Source organism: Mangifera indica, chromosome 15, assembly GCF_011075055.1.
Source record: "Mangifera indica cultivar Alphonso chromosome 15, CATAS_Mindica_2.1, whole genome shotgun sequence".
Classification (NCBI taxonomy): domain Eukaryota; kingdom Viridiplantae; phylum Streptophyta; class Magnoliopsida; order Sapindales; family Anacardiaceae; genus Mangifera; species Mangifera indica.
Genome location: NC_058151.1, coordinates 5,348,029 through 5,367,556, shown reverse-complemented (window position 1 = coordinate 5,367,556; position 19,528 = coordinate 5,348,029). Strand labels below are relative to the sequence as shown.

General features: G+C 32.0%; 1 protein-coding gene across 2 annotated transcripts; it reads right to left on the bottom strand.

Moving 5' to 3' along the window:
• Nucleotides 1-157: 157 nt before the first annotated feature.
• On the bottom strand, nt 158-7,586 carry LOC123198174 (pentatricopeptide repeat-containing protein At2g41720). 2 transcript variants are annotated; one of them, XM_044612820.1, is made up of 10 exons: nt 7,113-7,586; nt 6,320-6,492; nt 5,841-5,946; nt 3,771-4,880; nt 3,557-3,662; nt 3,265-3,469; nt 2,553-2,685; nt 1,886-1,990; nt 1,024-1,144; nt 158-532 (listed from the first exon to the last, which is right to left on the bottom strand). In XM_044612820.1, the coding sequence occupies exons 1-10, from the start codon at nt 7,491-7,493 to the stop codon at nt 453-455; spliced, it is 2,520 nt and encodes an 839-aa protein (XP_044468755.1). In that variant the 5' UTR covers nt 7,494-7,586; the 3' UTR covers nt 158-452. The 2 variants fall into 2 exon arrangements, with proteins under 2 accessions (XP_044468755.1, XP_044468756.1); XM_044612821.1 differs by lacking the exons at nt 5,841-5,946; nt 6,320-6,492.
• Between the last annotated feature and the right edge of the window lie 11,942 nt (nt 7,587-19,528).

Below are 19,528 nucleotides of genomic sequence, written 5' to 3'. Positions count from 1 at the left end.
GATAAGAAATAAATAAAATTTTATTTTTTTAATATAACTGATTAAATGACATTTTTATTTCTACAATTAATAGAAAATTTTAATAGAAAATAGATGATGAATAAATATTTAAATTTTTAAAAAGTTGCACATATCAATTTGAAAATAAACTAAACTGTAGATGGGAATAAGTTTTTGGCCTTGAAATTAACGGCATCCTGCTTCAGGTGTCTTCATTGACACCTAATTAAGAATCTCATAGCTCTGGTACAAAATTCAGGATTGAAGCTAGGTTTATTTTCTGTCAAATAAAAGACTCTGTGATCCCACAGCAGGTCCTAAATCTAACTCTTCTGTTATCTCTTCTTTTGATCATATGCAAATTACAAAAGATATTCTGAGAAAAAACTTGGATAAAATAAATAAATGTAACCAGTATTAGCTACTCCTGCATGTTGAGCCTTACTATAATTTTATTGTTCAGCTGCCGGGGAAGAAGAGAGACAAACAGATTGTTGGATAAAACTTGCTTCTGCAGTCCTTTTCAAGGATTCTGCATATATCAAGAAAGGTAATGTTAGTAAAGATATTATATTTTCTTAATCAAAATCACAAATGCTCTCTGGCACTGATTTCAGAAGTTTTATCGTGGTTTTTCTGAATTTTGGACACATTATAAATGGAATTTGGGATAGCTGTTGTACAACTATGGTCAAATGTAAGTTTTCACAAGAAGTATAATATTGTTCATCAATGGACAGCAGCAAGGGAACATGAAGAACTGTTTGTGTAAATCATATAACTACCCCGTGTAAAAAAAGAAAAATTCTTTTGTTGAACAAAGTCACTACAGTTTTGTACAATATCCACTTTTATGTTAAAAAAAATCACAATAAGTAAAAAATTTAAAAAAAAATCATCAGCAAGTGGTCCACTAAGGGAGGATAGGGCAGAGAGGAAAAATGTCTCACATGATTTGGGGAAGCAATACTCATAACGCCACAATTATATGATTCTGTAGCAAAAAATAGGTCATATGCTTACCAACTCTTTCTTGAATGATGGCTGCATATTCCATCCCACCGCTTTTTTTCGCAAAAGACAATATATCACGAAACATTCCATATGAAGGTTTGACTCCGGCATCCTCCATCCATTGCAGGACCTGCATAGAAAGATTAGCTCAGGGTATTCCAGACACATTGTTCATCTAAGTATGTTAGTATGTCCGAAAATAAATAACATCAGAACTGAAGTGGTAATATCCTCAAGACACATCAGCCAAAGAACAAACAAAGTATAATGCACTTTTATTGATTTATTGATATATTTAATTTTGAAAAAAAAGGGAGACAAATGATTCACTTCTGTATAGTTTGTAGTAAATTTTTTATTAAGTACTTTCCCAATGGCATGTTTACAATGAACATGGTACAGTAAGGAATTCTTTTATCAAATAGATATAATGTAATTTTCTTCAAAAACATAATTAAGCAAATTCCATATTCAGGGCTCATATTAAGTTTAATGCAACTGTCTTCTAAATTTTTTTTATTGTTTAATATAAAATTATGATACTAAAGCAACAGTAATTAACAGAATTAGTCATCTCCTTTTCACTCCAGAATTGAACCGATTAACTAATTTAAAGGAACAATTGATCAAATTTTGAAAAGAATTATCAAATGAAATGTAATAATAATAAGCACTACTTCCAAGCCATTGCAGTAGGCATACAAATACAGAGAACCTACCTTTATTTAAATAAAGATATCTAACAATGCAATCAGCATGTTACTTGTGCTACTATGAAAGATAAGTTTATACTACCTATGGCATTAATTTCCCAAAAAAAAAATTAATAATAAAGAAAGAAAAAAAAGAGCTGCATTAATAAATTAGTTACCTCAATGTATTTTCTCCAATTTCCAGCAGCCAAAAGATTTTTCAACAAAATGGAGTAAGTATTGAAGTTAACTTCAGGACCTGATGCTACCATCTTAAAGAATAACTGCATGGTGAAAAAAAAACATAATGGTTAAGACAATTAGAATTTGAACTGTATTAACAACAAAAGCTAATATATTTTATCAAAATAAAATAATGTTTAACACAAATAGAATTTGCAACCACACCAGCTGATATTCAGATTTTATATTTAATTTAAAATTTTTATTTTTCACATATTTTAATAATTAAAAAGAAACCTATTTTGGTCATTTGCATTTGTCACATCATTTCCTGAGAATAAAGCAATTCAAATTAAATGAAAAAACACCTGAAAACTTATATATAAAGCTGATTATTCATAAAGTTGGACCAAAAGTGATTTAAGGAAAAAGCGGCAACAATACAAAACTTAGTTAAGACTAGTGGTTCCAAAAAAGAAGTCAGAGGTTCAAATCCCTTTTAGCAAACAACATGGAAAATAGTTACATCCCATAAACTAAACTTATACTCCTACTTTAGAAATCATGATCAAGGGAAGAGTGGTGCTAAATTATTTTTCTCCCATGGCAAAGACAAACAAAGAAGAATAAATTATCTTGAACTCATAAAGAAAAATCAAGAACCTTCATCATAGACTCAATTTTCCCACTTTTTCCCAGAAGATGCAAAAGCTGATTCTTAAGTCCAATTGAAGCCACAGGGAGGGATGGTTCCATCAATTTTATCAGGTCAATTATTGTCCTCCATTCTCGTAATCTACAATCAATGTTCAGAGGTTAGTCTCCAAGCAGACAAACAGACATTTGCTAACTAATCAGTACCATAAAAGCAGAACTATGCAAAAGTAAATGTAAATAGAATCAATATCAAAGGAGAATTTCATACTGCATAATTTCTTAGCATGAGGCAAATATAACTGAAATCAATTCTGAGTTATCTATATCCATGCAACAAGTGATGCAAGTTTTAGAAGAACTGGAAATAAACAAAGCAAAGATAGTACATTCTTTGCATATATCCCAGTTATAGCAGCTGATACAGTAAGAGTTAGGTCCCTCTTTTGTGATTTACTGTTCTACAGTTTAAACATAGATTAAATATCCAATCTCACTGTATTTATCCACATGAGTAACCTCCAAATTTGGAAAACTGTTTATCAAGTAACTCTTCAGAGAAAAGTCAATCAGGGAATATTGATGTGAGCAAATAACATTGAATTACAAAAATATTAGATTTAAGAGCAGACACTTGTAAAAAGGATAATAGAAAAAACTAATTATTCTCACTCATACAACACATTCAAAATTAGATATATATTTAATGTATGGAACTTACATGCTACAAGCTGATACCATTTCAAATAAAATCGGCTCACTAAAGGGGATTTCTTTTTCTCTCATAAACTCAGCCAAATCAAGAACCTTGGATGGTTGGCCTCCTTTATTATAAGCTCTCATCAGTGCTGTACATGCAATAGAATCAAGATGAATGCTAGTTGTTTTCATTTCAACAAATAGTTTGCATGCCTTTTCCCATTCCCCTGAAATAAAAAGGGAGAAATAAAAGTTCAGCATAGAAGTTATCATATTTTAGTTGATCAAGATAGTGGCTTCACATACAATCTCACCTGCAGCACTATATGCATGTAGCATTGCAGTATAGGTAATAACATCAGGAGAACAACCAGACATCTTCATCTGATTAAACATGGATTCTGCTTCTGTGACTTGACCCTAGATATTGACAACACAAGGAAAGAGAGAGAGAGAGAGAAAAGAAATCAGATTTCCTTAAGTTACATGAAGGCACAATAAAAAATAACATCTTGCCAAAGCTCTTGCCTGTTTGCTGTATGCTAAGATCACTGAAGAGTACACCTGTTTTGTCAAAGGTATTTTTAAATCTATCATCTCGTCAAAAAAAGCAATTGCCTCACCATATCTGGACAATCTATAGCAGTTACTTATCAAGACAGTATAGGTAACAGAATCAGGTATGACTTTTCGTTTTCTCATAGATTTGTATAAAGCGATAGCTTTTTCATACTCCCCAACATTCATATAGCTTCCAATAGCTGAATTGTATGCAACCACATTTAATTTGATGCTTCGCATCTCAGCAGCTGAAAGTACAGCATCAATATTCACTTTTTGACCACTTCGACCACAGGCAGCAAGGAGGGTGCATATTGACACAACATTTGGTTGAATACCATCTTGCTCCATTTCACGAAATACTTCCACAGCTTCAGCTAGTAACCCACAAGTCCCATAAGCATCAATCAGTGCACTATAACTAACAAGATTTGGCTTCAAATTGTTTTTCTTTATCAAGTCAAATACTTCCCTTGCCTTCCATGGTTGTTGTGACCTCCCATAAGAATTGAGTAAAGATGTAAAAGATACAACATCAGGGCGAAAACCGTTTCTCTTCATCTCATTAAAAACTGATAATGCCTCTTCACTCATCCCATGTGAAGCATATGCACCCAGCAGAGCATTATACGTAACAATATTTGGTTTTAAGCCTTCTGCAAGAATTGTACTAAAGACAGCTTTACAATTTTCGATTTGCCCACTAGCAGAATACAAATGAATTATGGTGGTGAACGTCACAATGTCAGGGCAACATTCCGCTCTCTTCTCCCTCATGGAATTGAATAAATCAATAGCTTTATCATACTGTCCAAGCTTTACCAGGCAATATATCACGATATTATGGGTGGTGGTATCAGGACGAATTTTTGTACCTTTCATCAGTTCAAAGTAAGACAAAGCTTTTGAATATTGAGCCCCACTCTTGTATGCAGACAAAACAATGTTGTGAGTAACCAGATCAGGTCCAACTCCATTTTCTGTCATTTTCTTGCAAACTTTCAGAGCTTCTCTCCAATTTCCACTAGATCCACAAGCATTGATCAAGTTGTTATAGGTTGACCGACTAGGAGGGATCTGCATACACATATTAAGGTCATAGATATTCCTTATAGAAATAATACATAATGCCTAAGAAAATGTTATAAACAATTAGAGAAGTAAATGATGCCATATGCCAAAGAATTAAGTTTTCAGATATATGTGTACACATAAATTAAAACATTCATATTATTATTAATGGATTTTATCCATCTAGTTTTTAAGTAATAAATATTATCATTAAAAGACACCATGATATGTAGCAGATCAAGCAAAAATTAATTCTAGTGCAAGATATAGGATTACTATAATTATGTCAGTGATGTGGTTGAGGTTAAAACAAAAGTTTTTAAAACCAACTAACACAGTGAAGGGATGGACAAGGATACATTTGCAGCACCTACTTTTACATCAACTAGCACGCAGAAGTAATCCACATTAGTTCTAATTATTTCTTATCTATGGCATCCCAATGTAAGATAGTTAAAAAATAAAGTTCATTCGTGTCACAATTAGTACTGTAAAAGAAAAGCAAAGCAATAGAGAAAGAAGAGCTATTCCGTTGGATAAGTGTCCTAAGAGATTCAACAAACATATATTGAAGACAAACATGAGTTTTTAGATATATATTTTCCCAGGAAGAAGCCACAATCTTTACAATACAGGGAATGATCATACTAATTTTCCCGGTCATTCCATGCAAAATTCTTCACACAAAAATGAGAATCTCCGAGCTCATCAGTTAAAAAAAAAAAAATCATGTGAGACACATCTACTTAAATGTTGGAAAAAGGACATCAAAAACCATAGCCTATTTACAAAACAGATCTAATCCTAGTTATAACAATTGCAATAATCACTCCATAATGACAAAGGTGTCTAGCATTTTCCAAATTTTTCCTGAAATACTATTTTTGACATAGAAAGATAAAGAAGGAAGCTCACATCAGTTAGATCCACAAAGATTGACTAGAAAAGGAGAATAAGAATACACACAGCAGCACGCAGCATATCATCAAAGATATTCATTGCCCAGCGCCACTGACCAGCCCGACCATGTGCATTGATTAGGGCATTGTATGTTTCAGCATCTGGCTTGCATCTAACAGGAAAATGGAAGGAATGGAGTAAATATATCAGCAGAAAACCAAGATTATTCTGGGACACACAAACTTAAGCTATCAAACATTCCAACTAAAAGAATCTTTCTCTGACAGTTTTGAGAAATCATATCAAGTCACCAAGAAAAGAAGCTTATTATTAGGCTAGTACATTAACACCAAGTTCAACATACTATAGCTACATCCATCAGTTTCAGATATCAGATATCCCCAACAAAAGAAGATTATTATTAGGCTAATACATTAACACCAACTTCAACATACTATGGCTACATCCATCAGTCTCAGATATCAGATATTAGCTTTCATACACCTTGTAAATTATAAAGCATGATCCAAAAGTAATTAGAATACCTCCACTCTTGCATCTCAAAAAACAATCCTCGTGCCTGGTCTGTCCGATTATGTCTAGCATGCAGTCTTATCATCATATTATAGATATCTTTTCGTGCACAATAGTTCTTCTGATTTTTCATCCAATTGAAAACTCGAACACTATGTTCGATGGCACCCCTTTGTGTTAGCTCCTATTTCCACCAAAATACACAACACAAGAAAGTCACTCACTGACTACACTACAGTGAAGAGGGGATGTTTAAAAGAAAAAAAAAATTCTCTTTCAACACAATTCTCTAGTCAGCACCTTGGAAAGAATTCCTTGGAAGAGTTAGCATTTAATTTATAGCAAAAATGAAGAAAGAGTGTAACATTGATCGTTCCAAATATGACAAAATCACATACACATAGAGAACTTGAGCTTAAGATCAAATTACATACTTCGAGGATGCTGTATCTCCGTAAAATTACCAAAAAGAAGAATTATTAACGTTTAAAGTTACACTAGTAACTTAAAATATTTTACACTATGATTCATGACAAAGGAAAGGTCTACGGGGGATAAAAATCCCAGTAACATCACCGTGCAATAAATTCTGTTAACATCATTTCTCAAAACTTCTAACAAAATATGAATTAAAGAGCAATGCCGCTGTTTTTATAGTTTAATTTGAGCAAGCATAAAATCAATGGTTATCAAAACAGGTTGTTTCCAGCAACATTGCCCTGAGCTTCACTTAAAAATGGAATAATTGGATTGAATAAAAAGTACCCTTGGAAACTATAACAGAGTGGTATTGAAATTATATACCTTTATGAGAGAAGGGAAGTTTTTCCTGGCGAACCGGCCAACCCAATGGTTCAAAACACCTCCAACATCTTCCCAATGATCGAGCTCCAATACTTTCCCAACCACTTGAGACACTGTCCAGTCCTTCTGGAACCTGTCGCCTTCTACTCTTAGACGGTACCGTTTTGGAATATCGGATTTTCGAAGTCCGGTCACTCGAGTGGAGACCTCATGTTGGCCTGTGTCGTAGTCCACGAAACCTGACTTTGACGCCTCGAAGGGCGGCGGGGAGTCGGGTTTTTTCTTGCAACGGACTGTAAAGGGTTTATATGAGATGGGGTGAGCTGAGTCGGACAAGTGGGTGAGTGTAAAGAGAGGAGAGTGGTGGTTCACGACGGCCATTTGGGGAGGACATTGAGAGACTATCGCGTCGTGTGGATAATGTTAAGCCCCCATTTTCGGTTGGTTTTGTAAATTGGCAGGGCAGACCCGGTAAGGATCGGGTCAAGCGGTTATAAATAAAATGAGTATGGGTAAAAAATGTATTAACTCATACGGGTAAAAATTCTTGTAACCCGTACCCGACCCTACAATACAGCTGGATCGACAGATTACTCATAAATATTAGTTTTATTTATTTTAATTAAATAAATAAAACTAACCTTTTAAACAAATGCAAATCTAGTTTTATTAAATTAAGATATGTGCAAAATTCTGAGACCTGGGCCATTTGAACTTGATGGAATCTCTTGATCAGAATTTTGTTTCATAGCAGTAATGATATTAGTGGCAATTTTGTAATTAAAGAAATCCTGAAAGCACTTCTCCTAAGCGACTACTGAGACATGGTTGTCTAGGATGCATCATAATCTACTGGTGGAATATGCCAATGAAAATGTTGCGGTCTTCCCACAAATATTTTTAAAATCAGAACAGTGGTAAAATTAGACATCTCACTGGTCTAAATTTGATTAGTTTAATAAGAAAACTGATCAATTTAATTTATTGTCTACATTTATCATATTTTTTAAACATAAAACATAATTTCAAATATATTAATTACATAATTGATATTTCATTACATAAATAATGAAAAAAACCAGTAACAAATTTTATCATTAATTTAATTAAGATCATATAAATTATAACTTTTTTATGTTTTATAAGACAAAAATTATGTAGTATTATATAAACTCAATTTTGTTGGTTTAAAATAGTTTTTCCAGTTAAACAAGTTTATGGAGTTTGACTAAATTTCAAACAAATCAATATTTATATATAGATTTGATCATATTGTGAAACTAGATCAGATTATAGACTGATTTATAATTTAACCGGTTGAACCGACCTATCCTATCTAGCTTTAAAAACACTGTTTTCAATATATTCTTTTGTAACATAAGATATTGTTGATCAAATGTCTCCGCCTTCAAGGAATACTAGGAAGCTCTTCCAAATTTACATTTTCAGCAAATGGGTGATGGTGGTAATTGGCAATAATCATTGGAACCTATGTTTTCAAGACTAGATTGAATGTTAACCTAGCAAAAGCCTAAAAGGGATGGTTCAATCCAACCAATAGTTGAATCATTTGAGTAGTTGTTGGATCAATTAACTGTTTAAAAATAATAATTAAAATAATTTTACATAATTAATCATTAAATAAATAATTATAATTATTTAATTAAAGAAATAATTTTAGTTTAATGGTATTCATTTGAGGTGTCAAGAGATAGGTTAGTCCGCGGCCTAGCCCAAGCCCCTTTATTTGGCCTAACTTGCAAGAATACAACCCACTATTGTAATATGTCATGTCAGGCTTGCAAGCCTTTCGGGCATGTCTAGGCTTGATAATTAGGCTCATAGGTTGACCTAACACGGTTCGCCATTATAATAAGCTGTTGAAAATAAAAAATATATATAAACAATTGGGCAATAGCTACTAGCCTTAGGCAAAAAAAAAAAAAATTCCTCTTTTAATATAAATAAACCCTCCAAATCCAAAATATAATTTTTCAATTTTTCTCTACATTTTCAATCAAATTTTAATTTTATCTAACAACTTGTTTTTTGTTTATTTAATAATTTTGTAAAGGGTTCAATGCAAATATTGTACGAGAGACCTCATAGGAACAAATAAGAGTAAAATCAAACACCGCATTCTCATACATCATTATAAAATGTTCAGGTTTAAGAAATCAAAGTGAAGTAGCAGAAAAAACAAAAGTAAAAAATGTCACTTCAAATTGTTTGAAGTGACACTTCCGACTTTTGTTTTATCTGTTACTTCACTTGGATTTTTCAAACTAGAGTATCTTTGTAATAAAGTATGAGAATGAGAGGTCTGATTTTACTTTTACTTATTTTTACAATGTCTCTATTATAATGTTTACAATGCACTTATTCCTTCCCATTTGAGTTTACAAAAGTGCATTCTCCCCAATCATTTGAACACCTTTTTTTGCTTAGAACATATTAAGTTTTTTTATTATCAAAGTATTCTAAAGGCAAAAGATAATTAACAAAATTGTAAAAATAAAATAAAAACTAAATTGTTTGACATTAAACAAAAGATGGAGTAGCGGACAAATTGAAAGCAAGAAGGGACATTGTTTAATGGCCATGTAGGTGAGTTTGTCAATGCTAATGTTGGTAGACTGTATGAGCGACAATTGTCTCAAATCAAGCATTAGGTAAGCTAAGAAGACAGTTAGATAAAGCAAATCTCAATGTGATGTCACCAATAAATTTTAGTTGCTAATACAACGTCACATCAAGCTTCTTCTATAAGTCATTTGTTTTTGAAGCTATAACTCAAGATATTTGTATGTAATACATTGAAATCTTCATGTTTGAAGATGGCAAAGATGCTACCCTTGCCACTTTCTCTCCCAAAGGTGAATCTATGAAGTGAAGTTTTGAGAGTTTGGTGGATTTGAAGCGATAAAGAGAGTCGACGTGTAAGGGACATCGTGAGAGTGTTTTATGAAGTGAGTACACACAAGCGAGATAGCGGCTAATAGACATAATTAAAATACTAACGAAATTGCAAAAACAAAATGAAAAATTTTCTTCTACTAGAATACAAATATAAGTAATAAAAATACACAAATGATTTTATATCATTTGAAAATAAATACAAATGTAACATGCTCCCAAGCTACTTTTTTGGCAATATTGCTAAGTTGCTAACTTAATCAAAATGTGCTCTAATCTCAATGTCATTTCCTCAAATTTGACTTATCCTTTCTCGTGTTGGAGAATTGTTTCTCAACAAAAGATTGCAATTTACACACTGGTAGCCATAGGCATTCTTGATCCACTTGCAAAAAGTTTGTTACTCACAAATACAAGTTTAAAAACTTAGAATCTGTATCATTCTTTTTTATGGGTACCCATGAACAACCTATCCATTTGTAGAGTCTAAATGCTAGGTTTTACACCTTTAATGGCAGCAGAATTGAAATTTTAAAATTTTAAAATCACACAAAACTCTAAAACCTCTCTTTAGATCTCACTTATAGTTCATTGAATCACAAACACGTTAAAACATTCATAGGATGTTTTAGAAATTTATACCTTTTCATCTTTCATAGTCATTGGATTGCATCAATATCACTCTCGATCCAAGCATAGGACCACAACCGATATCCATGTGAAGCACAAACAAAATAAGGCCTTAATTGCACACTATTGTTTGCTAGAATATTATGTACGAGTGAAAAATGTTTATGTATAAGTGTATGTGAGTGTGTAGAGTGAAAAGAAAATTAAAATTGTGAAATTTGTGTCTATATATATGGATGCCATGTACGGTTGGGCATGATTGATGCATGTCCGTACATCATCCTTATATTAGAAAATTGATCGATCATACACAATAAAAAGTTTTTTGTTATGACTCAAAAGGTTTGGATTAATGCTCAAAGAGAAAATCACCTCGATTTTTTTTCCAAAAATGGTGAATTTAAATATTTGAAAATGTGTCTTTATATGTGGGAATATATATTAGGCTCAATGTTGGGCCTAATTGAGAGAAATCAAAGGTTTAAGGTCGAAGTGCAATTACCCAAAAGATAGATGGTGAAGTGTGAATCATGTGAACTAGGGTTATAAAATGCCTCATATTGATTGAGACTTATCTCATAATTCTTTTAACCTAGTCGATAACCAACATTAGAAGAGAGAAAATTTCCTCACATTAACACTCAATCAATTACGTTAGCTAGCACATGTGAGATCGCCTAATAACCTTCATATGTTCATTGACATCATAAAGGCCAATATAGAAAAACAGGGTCTCAATGTTTTGATGAAGGAAGCAAAAATGGATTTAGGACAAAATTTGTATAAAAGAGCATCCAAATGCAAGTATAAGGTTCTTTTCACTTAGATTATATGTATAAAAAACTCTTATTCTGTTGGGTATGGATTTTTTATTTAAAACTTTTTAATTCTAGTATAAAACATGTTTTAGAACTGTTAAAAACTCTTTAAGAATTTCCCCTTTTTTTTATTATCCTTGTCAAGTTTTTAGCCACGAGAGAAGTGAAACATGGTTACAATGTAATTTTTAAAGTATTAAAATAATGGGCATACAAACCCCTGAAGGATGATATATTAAAGGATGTTTCAATTCTTCACGCTTAATTCCCAATTTCACCATTAAGGACAAGGTTATTTTTCAAAGACACGATGATGTTCAGTCTAATATTTTGGTCCAAGGAATTGCAAATAGCCTAACCTAATATTACCACCCATCTTGTTAGGGTAATGCCCTAAAGTCAATCATCTCAACTATTATTTATATAATGATTGATATTTAATTTATAAATATGACATTTATATTATCTTTATTTTATCCAAACCAGATAATTATTCTAAGAATAGTTGAATCTGATAAGGATATCAATTCTTGACACCTGATCATGATAACCTTATGTGTACATTAGGTGACTATTCTTAAAATATTCATAACTCTAATATTATCATGATCAACGACACGAGTAATAGTAATAAAGTTATTATAATGTTAAACTACTTCATCAAAAAATAATGATAGTTTTCACCCATCAAAGTTGTTTATTGACAACTTAATGCAATACATGGGTATATGTTGTAAACGTGTTAACCAGACTAACATGCTAAAAGGAGTCCATATAGATGGTTGTTCCAGTGTCTATAGAATATATCCTTTAAATGAATGAAGATACATGTAATCCTTAGATTTGCGTCACCGAATCATTTTACACAAGGATCAATATGGTTTGATATCAATCTAATGTAGTCCAATCAAAAAATTCATCACTTTTGAGTATAAGAGTTAATATCTTAGTTAAGGTCTCCTGGCCGATGGCAATGATCAAATAAATCTATGGTCATAGTAAAATTGAGTTGATGCTCAATTCAATATCATTCAGTCATTGACAAAGTTAGTCTATATAATTTGAGGATCCCCAAAGAAGACACTTTATCTATATCTTAGCCTCGCAAAGGTATCTATGATGTAATTATCAAATTGTACGAGTAACCATATCACTAACAAATTAAAAAATCTCATGTTGACCCTTTACTAATCATGTGGTCATGATGTCTTGCTAGAGGTCAATTGAAATAGCCAAAATTCTTTTCAAGAGGTAAATTTTGCTTTGGTAGGAAGATTAAAACCAAAATATTCTTTTGTGAAAACTTATGGGGTTATATAAAATTGTGTAAATTTTCATTTACAAGAGAAAGAGGTGTAGGTGAGAAAGAAGAAAAAGAAGGAATTGATTGAAAAATAGGATAGAGTATCCATTTTCACTCATTTTAGCTTTAGGGTTTAAATTCACTATTCAAATTTGGGGATTTCCAAAATTCTAATTATGTTGCTTCGAAATTGTACAAATAGGGGAGGAAGGAGGAAAACTTATAAGGGATTTTAGTGTTGGTTTTGAGTCTACTCAAATCTGTGAGTGGCAAACAAGCTTTTTAACTATGTAAAATTTATAGTCTTAATTTAAAATCCTTGACAAAATGGTATTATAGATTTTATGGAAATCTCTTTATACAATCAATAGAACTTTTATACATGTTATTGATTTTGGTTATGGGTAGTTGCAAAATTGAAGGTCACTTAAATCCAATATTTTGTATTATTGTAATTTTTAAATGTTAAATTAATTGATGTTGTATGTGTAGCTATGAAACTAAAGTTGTTTAATTTAGTTTGGTCTAACTAAAATTGCTGAAATTTAAATTATTGATGTTTTGTATAGTTGTGAGCTAAAAGTTTTCTTAATTTAATCTTTTGTATGATCGAAATTGATTAATGTAAATATGTGATGAGTATGACTATATTGTTGACTATCATCTAGTTTGGTGTTATAGGTGACTGTAGAGTTGAATGTTACTAATTTAGGATAGTATGGTTGTGGTGGTTGCCTAATGATGATTATTCAAAAATTCTATGATTGAATTATTGTATAATGAATATCATATTAAGAGATGGTATCATTCATATAGTCTTTGTTAATGCATATCATATGATTAGTGTTCTATCTACGCAATGCCTCATGCTAGGTATGACAGATTTAAGTGTTTTATTTATGCAATATCTCAAGTCAAGTATGATAGATTTAGGTGTTCTACCTGTGTAGCATTTCATGTCAACGATGACATATATGAGTGTTATGTCCGAGCAAGATTATAACACCCGTAGGTATGCTTAAAGGTATGTCTATCTTTTGTCCTTGTATGCGTGTAATTGTGACTAAATAATCAATATGTATAAAATAGTCTACACACAGTTGTGTGTCGAGGCCACACACTTGTGTGTGTTGCAAAGAAGGCAAAGTCATCTTTTCTCATTTGTTGCTTGATATTTTGCTAAGTCTGGGCAGTATGCATGCTTGTGCATGAGGTTTGCACACTCGTGCATTGTCAACACATTTGAATATTGGATAGAGATATGTTTTATGAGATTTTTGGATCATGTCTTTAATGTGTAACAACAGACATGTCTGTGTGCCTTAAGTACACACCTGTGTACTACTATCCGAAGAGAAAATAAAAAGATCGCAAATGCATTTGTTTGAACACCTTATCCTAATTTTTCAAAAAAGTTGAAAACATTTGAGAGCTTTAAAGGTTGTTGATGCAAGAAGAATATTTGGAGAGGAAAGTCTAACCATATGAAGAGCATCGAAACATCTACGAAAGGAAGGTAAGTAGGCGATTGTGCTTTGAATTGTGTGAGATCATGTTGATTGCATTTTGAACTATAAGTTAATACTGTGATTGTAAGTATGTAGGTAATATTATTAGCGTTTATATAAGATGGTGCGAGGTTTGCATACATGTTTAAATTTTGATTCCTGGAATAATTTATTAAGATTATTGTTTAGATGATTAAATGGAAAAGAAATACTTTGAATCATGTTGATTTCTGTAATTTCAATTATTGGTTGGAATATAAGAGACTAATTTCATAAAGGTAGGTATATAGGTGATAATGTTGGATGTATGAATAAAGGGACTTGTTATCGAATGTGTTTTTGGCTTGTGGATAAAGTTGATTGATGATTTATGTTTATATGTAAATATTGATGTCTTAGATTAATAGTTTGGTGTATGTGTTTTTAATATTGGATCAGTTGATAGATTGATTGATGAGTATGAAAGTTAGGTTCATATTGAATGGATGTTAGGCAAGTTGTGGTATTTTTTAGATGTCTGGAGTTTAGTATAAATGGCCAGAAATTGCAGGTTTAGACTGGAATGAAAATCTACAAAATTCACAATATACATTTGTATACTTCTTGGCACATGCCTGTGTGTCTTGCTTTAGAGTACACACTTGTGTGCCTAGAGTTTTCACTATGTAGATTAATCAACACACTCCCATATGTGAGAAATACACACTTATGTGCTTTTGAAAAAAATTGGGGAATAAAGACATAAGAAGTTAGCAAAGAAAATATGAAGTTCGAATGTAAGTATATAAGTGTAAAAGTGACAAATTTACCCTTATTCTTTTGGTTGAACTTCAATGACAGGAGTTATAGCATCTAAGATGTATATGCAATGACAGACAGGCCCAGGGTCTCACTACTCTTTTGATATGGTATCCTTAGATCAAGTCCGATCAACACATGTATAAGGTACACTTTATGGATGTCATTTGGGATGTTACCTATTTTTGTTAAACGTATAAAATGTCAATATACATTGTTTGGCACTAGTCATCCAGGATGACACCACCATTGAGAAAAGGGCACTGGGCACTGAGTTAAATTAGATGGGTATTTGGAATATTGAGAAAACATTTGTGATACCATAGATTGGGAAATAATGAACACATATAAATTATTAGATATGAATATGTGTTTTGCTTGTTTGTGTGGTTCTGCAAGTGGAGTTAGGGAGCAGTAGGTTAGCTAGTGAGGGCATATGAGGGTAAAGGCGATTTCATCATTTTTATCATAATTGGACATTATATGTATTTTTTTTAATTTTTTGTTCTTGTTTGTGTACATTTAACTTATGATTTGACTTTTGAATTTATATATTTGATATTCATATAAAAATTAATACGCTTATGAAATTGTGGGATTTTTATTAATAAAGTATATTTGGCATTAATCCTTTGCATGTGAAGTTTTAGTTTGACACGCCTCTTCGAGTACACATTTCATGTAAGGATATGTATCTGGAAAGAGATGTTACATGGATCTGAATTTGAGGCAGAGGCTCCCACAATTGTTTGTGTGAATTTTAGGGATGAAATTCTTTTAAAGGGGGAGAATTGTAATACTTGCAAATTCGTCCAAGGTTATTATTGTCTTTTGGCTTTAAGTACTACTAATTATGTTGGATCATATTATGGGTGAAATTAGGCTTACACAACTGTGTAGGAAGGCCACACCCTCGTGTGTTTGATTGCAAGGGCAAAATAATATTTTCCTATTTGATGTTTGATAATTGGTGAAGTATGGATGACATGCACACCCGTGTATAAGTAGGTACATCCCCGTGCATGATGCTCATGTATGGTTAGCGCATTTGAATTTTGAATAAGGATGTATTTCGCAGGGATTTTAAAACGTTTCATTTATAGATAACGATATACATACTCATGTGTGAACAGTACACGTTCGTGTATCAAAATTTTTAATGAAAATAAAAAGAATTGGACTTATTTGGCTCCTTATTCCTATCTAATTTAGATAATTTAAAAGATAAAGCAAAGAGTTAAAAAGGAGATTTTGGTGGCCTGGGACACAAAAAAGGGATTTTGGGTGATCAATCAAGCCACGTGAAGACTACTGCTTCGTTAGAGGGAAGGTAAGTAGGCGATTCTTACTTTCCCAAATTATGTTAATAATCAATTACATTATGTTTTATGAAATTGATTTATATGATCGAAGCTTGTTATGTGGAACTTGCATGGATATATATTATGGTATAAAGGATTCTAATTGCTAAAGATGTTATTGAATTGGATATATATGTATATATTAATGTATATTCATGCATCTATGGAATTAAAGATTTTGGTAGTCTATGCACAGTGGCTAGATTTCTTAGATGATGTGGATTTAATTAATTTGTGTGTAAGAATAATGGCATGAGTATAAGTATGTGTCAAATATGGATTGATCAAGTATGAATAATGATATAACGGTGTGTATGGAATTTGTGCCCTTTGAATAGTGGAATAGCAACTAAAATTTTTAATTTAAAAACAAACATACCACAAAAACGTCTTTTAGATCATACTTGTAAGATAATCAATTTAAATGAAATAAATAAAATTTAAAGCAATAATAATAATAAATATATATTTATTATATACATATAATGAATTAAAGCCCACATGGGTGGGGCCTGCAAGTGTGTACATACACACTAGTTTCTCACATAAAGAAGTGAGGAGCACGTATTCATGTGTAATTAAAAGGAGCTCTAACCACTAACCTTTAAAAAATGGGCGCATATTATGGAGTTCCCATAGGAAGAGTCATATGGATTTATGAAAAATCTTACTGTTGTGACCTTTTCATCAAATTACCAAATACCATCCTCAAGGTTCTAATTGATTTTGAGTATAGTTTTAGCCTCATTTTTTGTTTATGCTTTGTGTGAATACCAAAATTCACGCCTACACTTGGTTTTGAGAGTGACTTCATGATCTATCTCAATCAATGAAATTCAAAGAAATCGTCTTTACACAGGTATAATAAATCTAATCGAACTCTATACTTTCTCACAAACAACCTTAACTATTCAGGATTATTTCACTTTATTCTTTAAGTATCGCAAAATATACTTTCGAACCAAAAGACCTTTCCAAGACTTAAAACCTTTAATCCAAAATCCAAATCAGATCTAACTTAAGTTCATCTCCAAAAATCCTATAACTCTAATGTTCACTCATCTCCTTTTTATGTGTGACCCGTACGTTCTTTGCTAAGTTGGTAGTAACCAGATTCATGTCAAAATCCTAACCTGACATTTGTTTGAACACAAATCAAGAGTGGTTTCTAACAAGACACTATGGTCACCTAATTAGTAAAGTGACAACATATAACTTTTTTACTTGTCAACGATATGGTTACTCGTATAATTCAATCATTTCCTCATAGATATCTCTTTGAGGCTAAGGTATAGATAAAGTGTCTTCCTTAGTGATCCTCAAGTTACATAGATTGACTTTTATCAACAATCAAAAAAATATCGAATCGAGCATCAACTCAATCTCACTATAGTCATAGATTTAATTAGTCATTATCATCGTCAAAGAGCCCTAATTGAGATATTAGCTTTCATATTCAAGAGTAATAAATCCTTTATTGATCCATTATATCCTTTCATATAAATCTTGATATGGTCAATTACCATCTTTCTGGTAATCCTCTAACTAGACTACATTAGGCTAATGTCAAACCATATCGATTCTTATATAAAACGATCCTGGTGACATCAAGTCTAAGGAACACATATACTTCTATTTATTAAGAAGATATATTTTATAGACACTAGAGTAATCATCCATATGAAATCCTTTTGGTTGGTCAGTCTGACAAACATCTACAATATGCACCCATGTGTTACACCATGTTTTCAACAAACAATTTTTAGACATGAGAACTATCATCATATTTCGATGAGGTCATTTAGTACTATGATAACTCTATCACTGTTATACATACCCTTGGTCATGGTAATATTAGAGTAACAAACGTTTTAAGAACAACCACCTAACATACACATATAGTTCTCATGATCAGGTGTAGAGCATTGATCCCCTGGTCACAGTTCAACCATTCTTAAGACTTTTTTCAAAGCATATATTAATATGTTTTATAGACAAAAAACGTCACAGTAAATTACAATATGACATTTATTAATGAACTTGTATCGTTATGTGGATCGACTTTAAGATATTAACCCCAACATAATGTTATTAGAGTTCTAAAATGTTGATGTTTAGTAACATAAAGTTGTGTCTACTGTTGATGGTTTTAATGTCAGAATTATCATGGGAAATTTTGTGTTGTGGTCGTATGGATTAAAATGGTTATGGATAGACTGTTTTTATATCTTGATTATCAAATGTTATGTCACTTGGTGAATTTGGGAACATTGTTAGTGTTAAAAGTGATGTAGAAGCATGTTTCAGATAGGTAGAGATGTTGTAATGAATTATGGAATCATTGGTTTACAATTAGGAAAATAGAAAATGCAAGAAAAGTTGTTTTTGAATTTTGGAAATTATATGTTACATACCTATGTGTTTCTTGAACACACCCATATGTTTTTGGGAGAATTTCTCCCCATGTTAAACTGAAGTCATAGGCGTGTGGATTTTGGGGTGTATACACACCCGTATGGAATTTATGTGTGTTTGAGTATATGAACGATGACATAAACCCCGACCAGAATAGTTCCAAGTTAAAAATTGGAAATGATGTACTATGATATTATGAATTGTCATCAAGCTATGTGCAGTATAATGTATCACCAAGCTATATGCAGTGTGATCATGTCATCAAATTGTGTGAAATGTGGTCGTGAAAGCATCAAAACTAGTTTATGTGACTTTGATATCTTTAAATAACTATACATCGACGCAAGGCACTTTAGCATCTAGATGCTAGTGCAAACACTAACGCTGGGTGTCTTAACATTTGGGATGTTCATAAGATTTTAAGGAAAGACCCAAAGTCTTGTTCCCTTGTGATATAGTATTTGTAGCCCAAAACTCAATCGAAATGTGTACTGGGTACACTTTATGATAGACATCTAGGATGTCTCATGCTTTCACCATGTATCTAAAACACTAACGCACATCGTTTGGCACTAGTTATTTGGAATGATATTGTCATTGAGGATTGAGTGTTAGGTGCTAAAATGATTCAAATAAGATTATTTGTGATTCATATACAATATTAAAT

Excerpts from the sequence above, each read along its gene's own strand:
- LOC123198174 (XM_044612820.1), bottom strand. The coding sequence starts at position 7,493 with ATGGCCGTCGTGAACCACCACTCTCCTCTCTTTACACTCACCCACTTG. Across the intron at positions 4,881-5,840 it reads ATGATATGCTGCGTGCTGCT|ATCCCTCCTAGTCGGTCAAC; the intron begins GTGTGTATTCTT and ends ATGTGTATGCAG. Across the intron at positions 3,470-3,556 it reads ACATGCATATAGTGCTGCAG|GGGAATGGGAAAAGGCATGC; the intron begins GTGAGATTGTAT and ends TTTTTATTTCAG.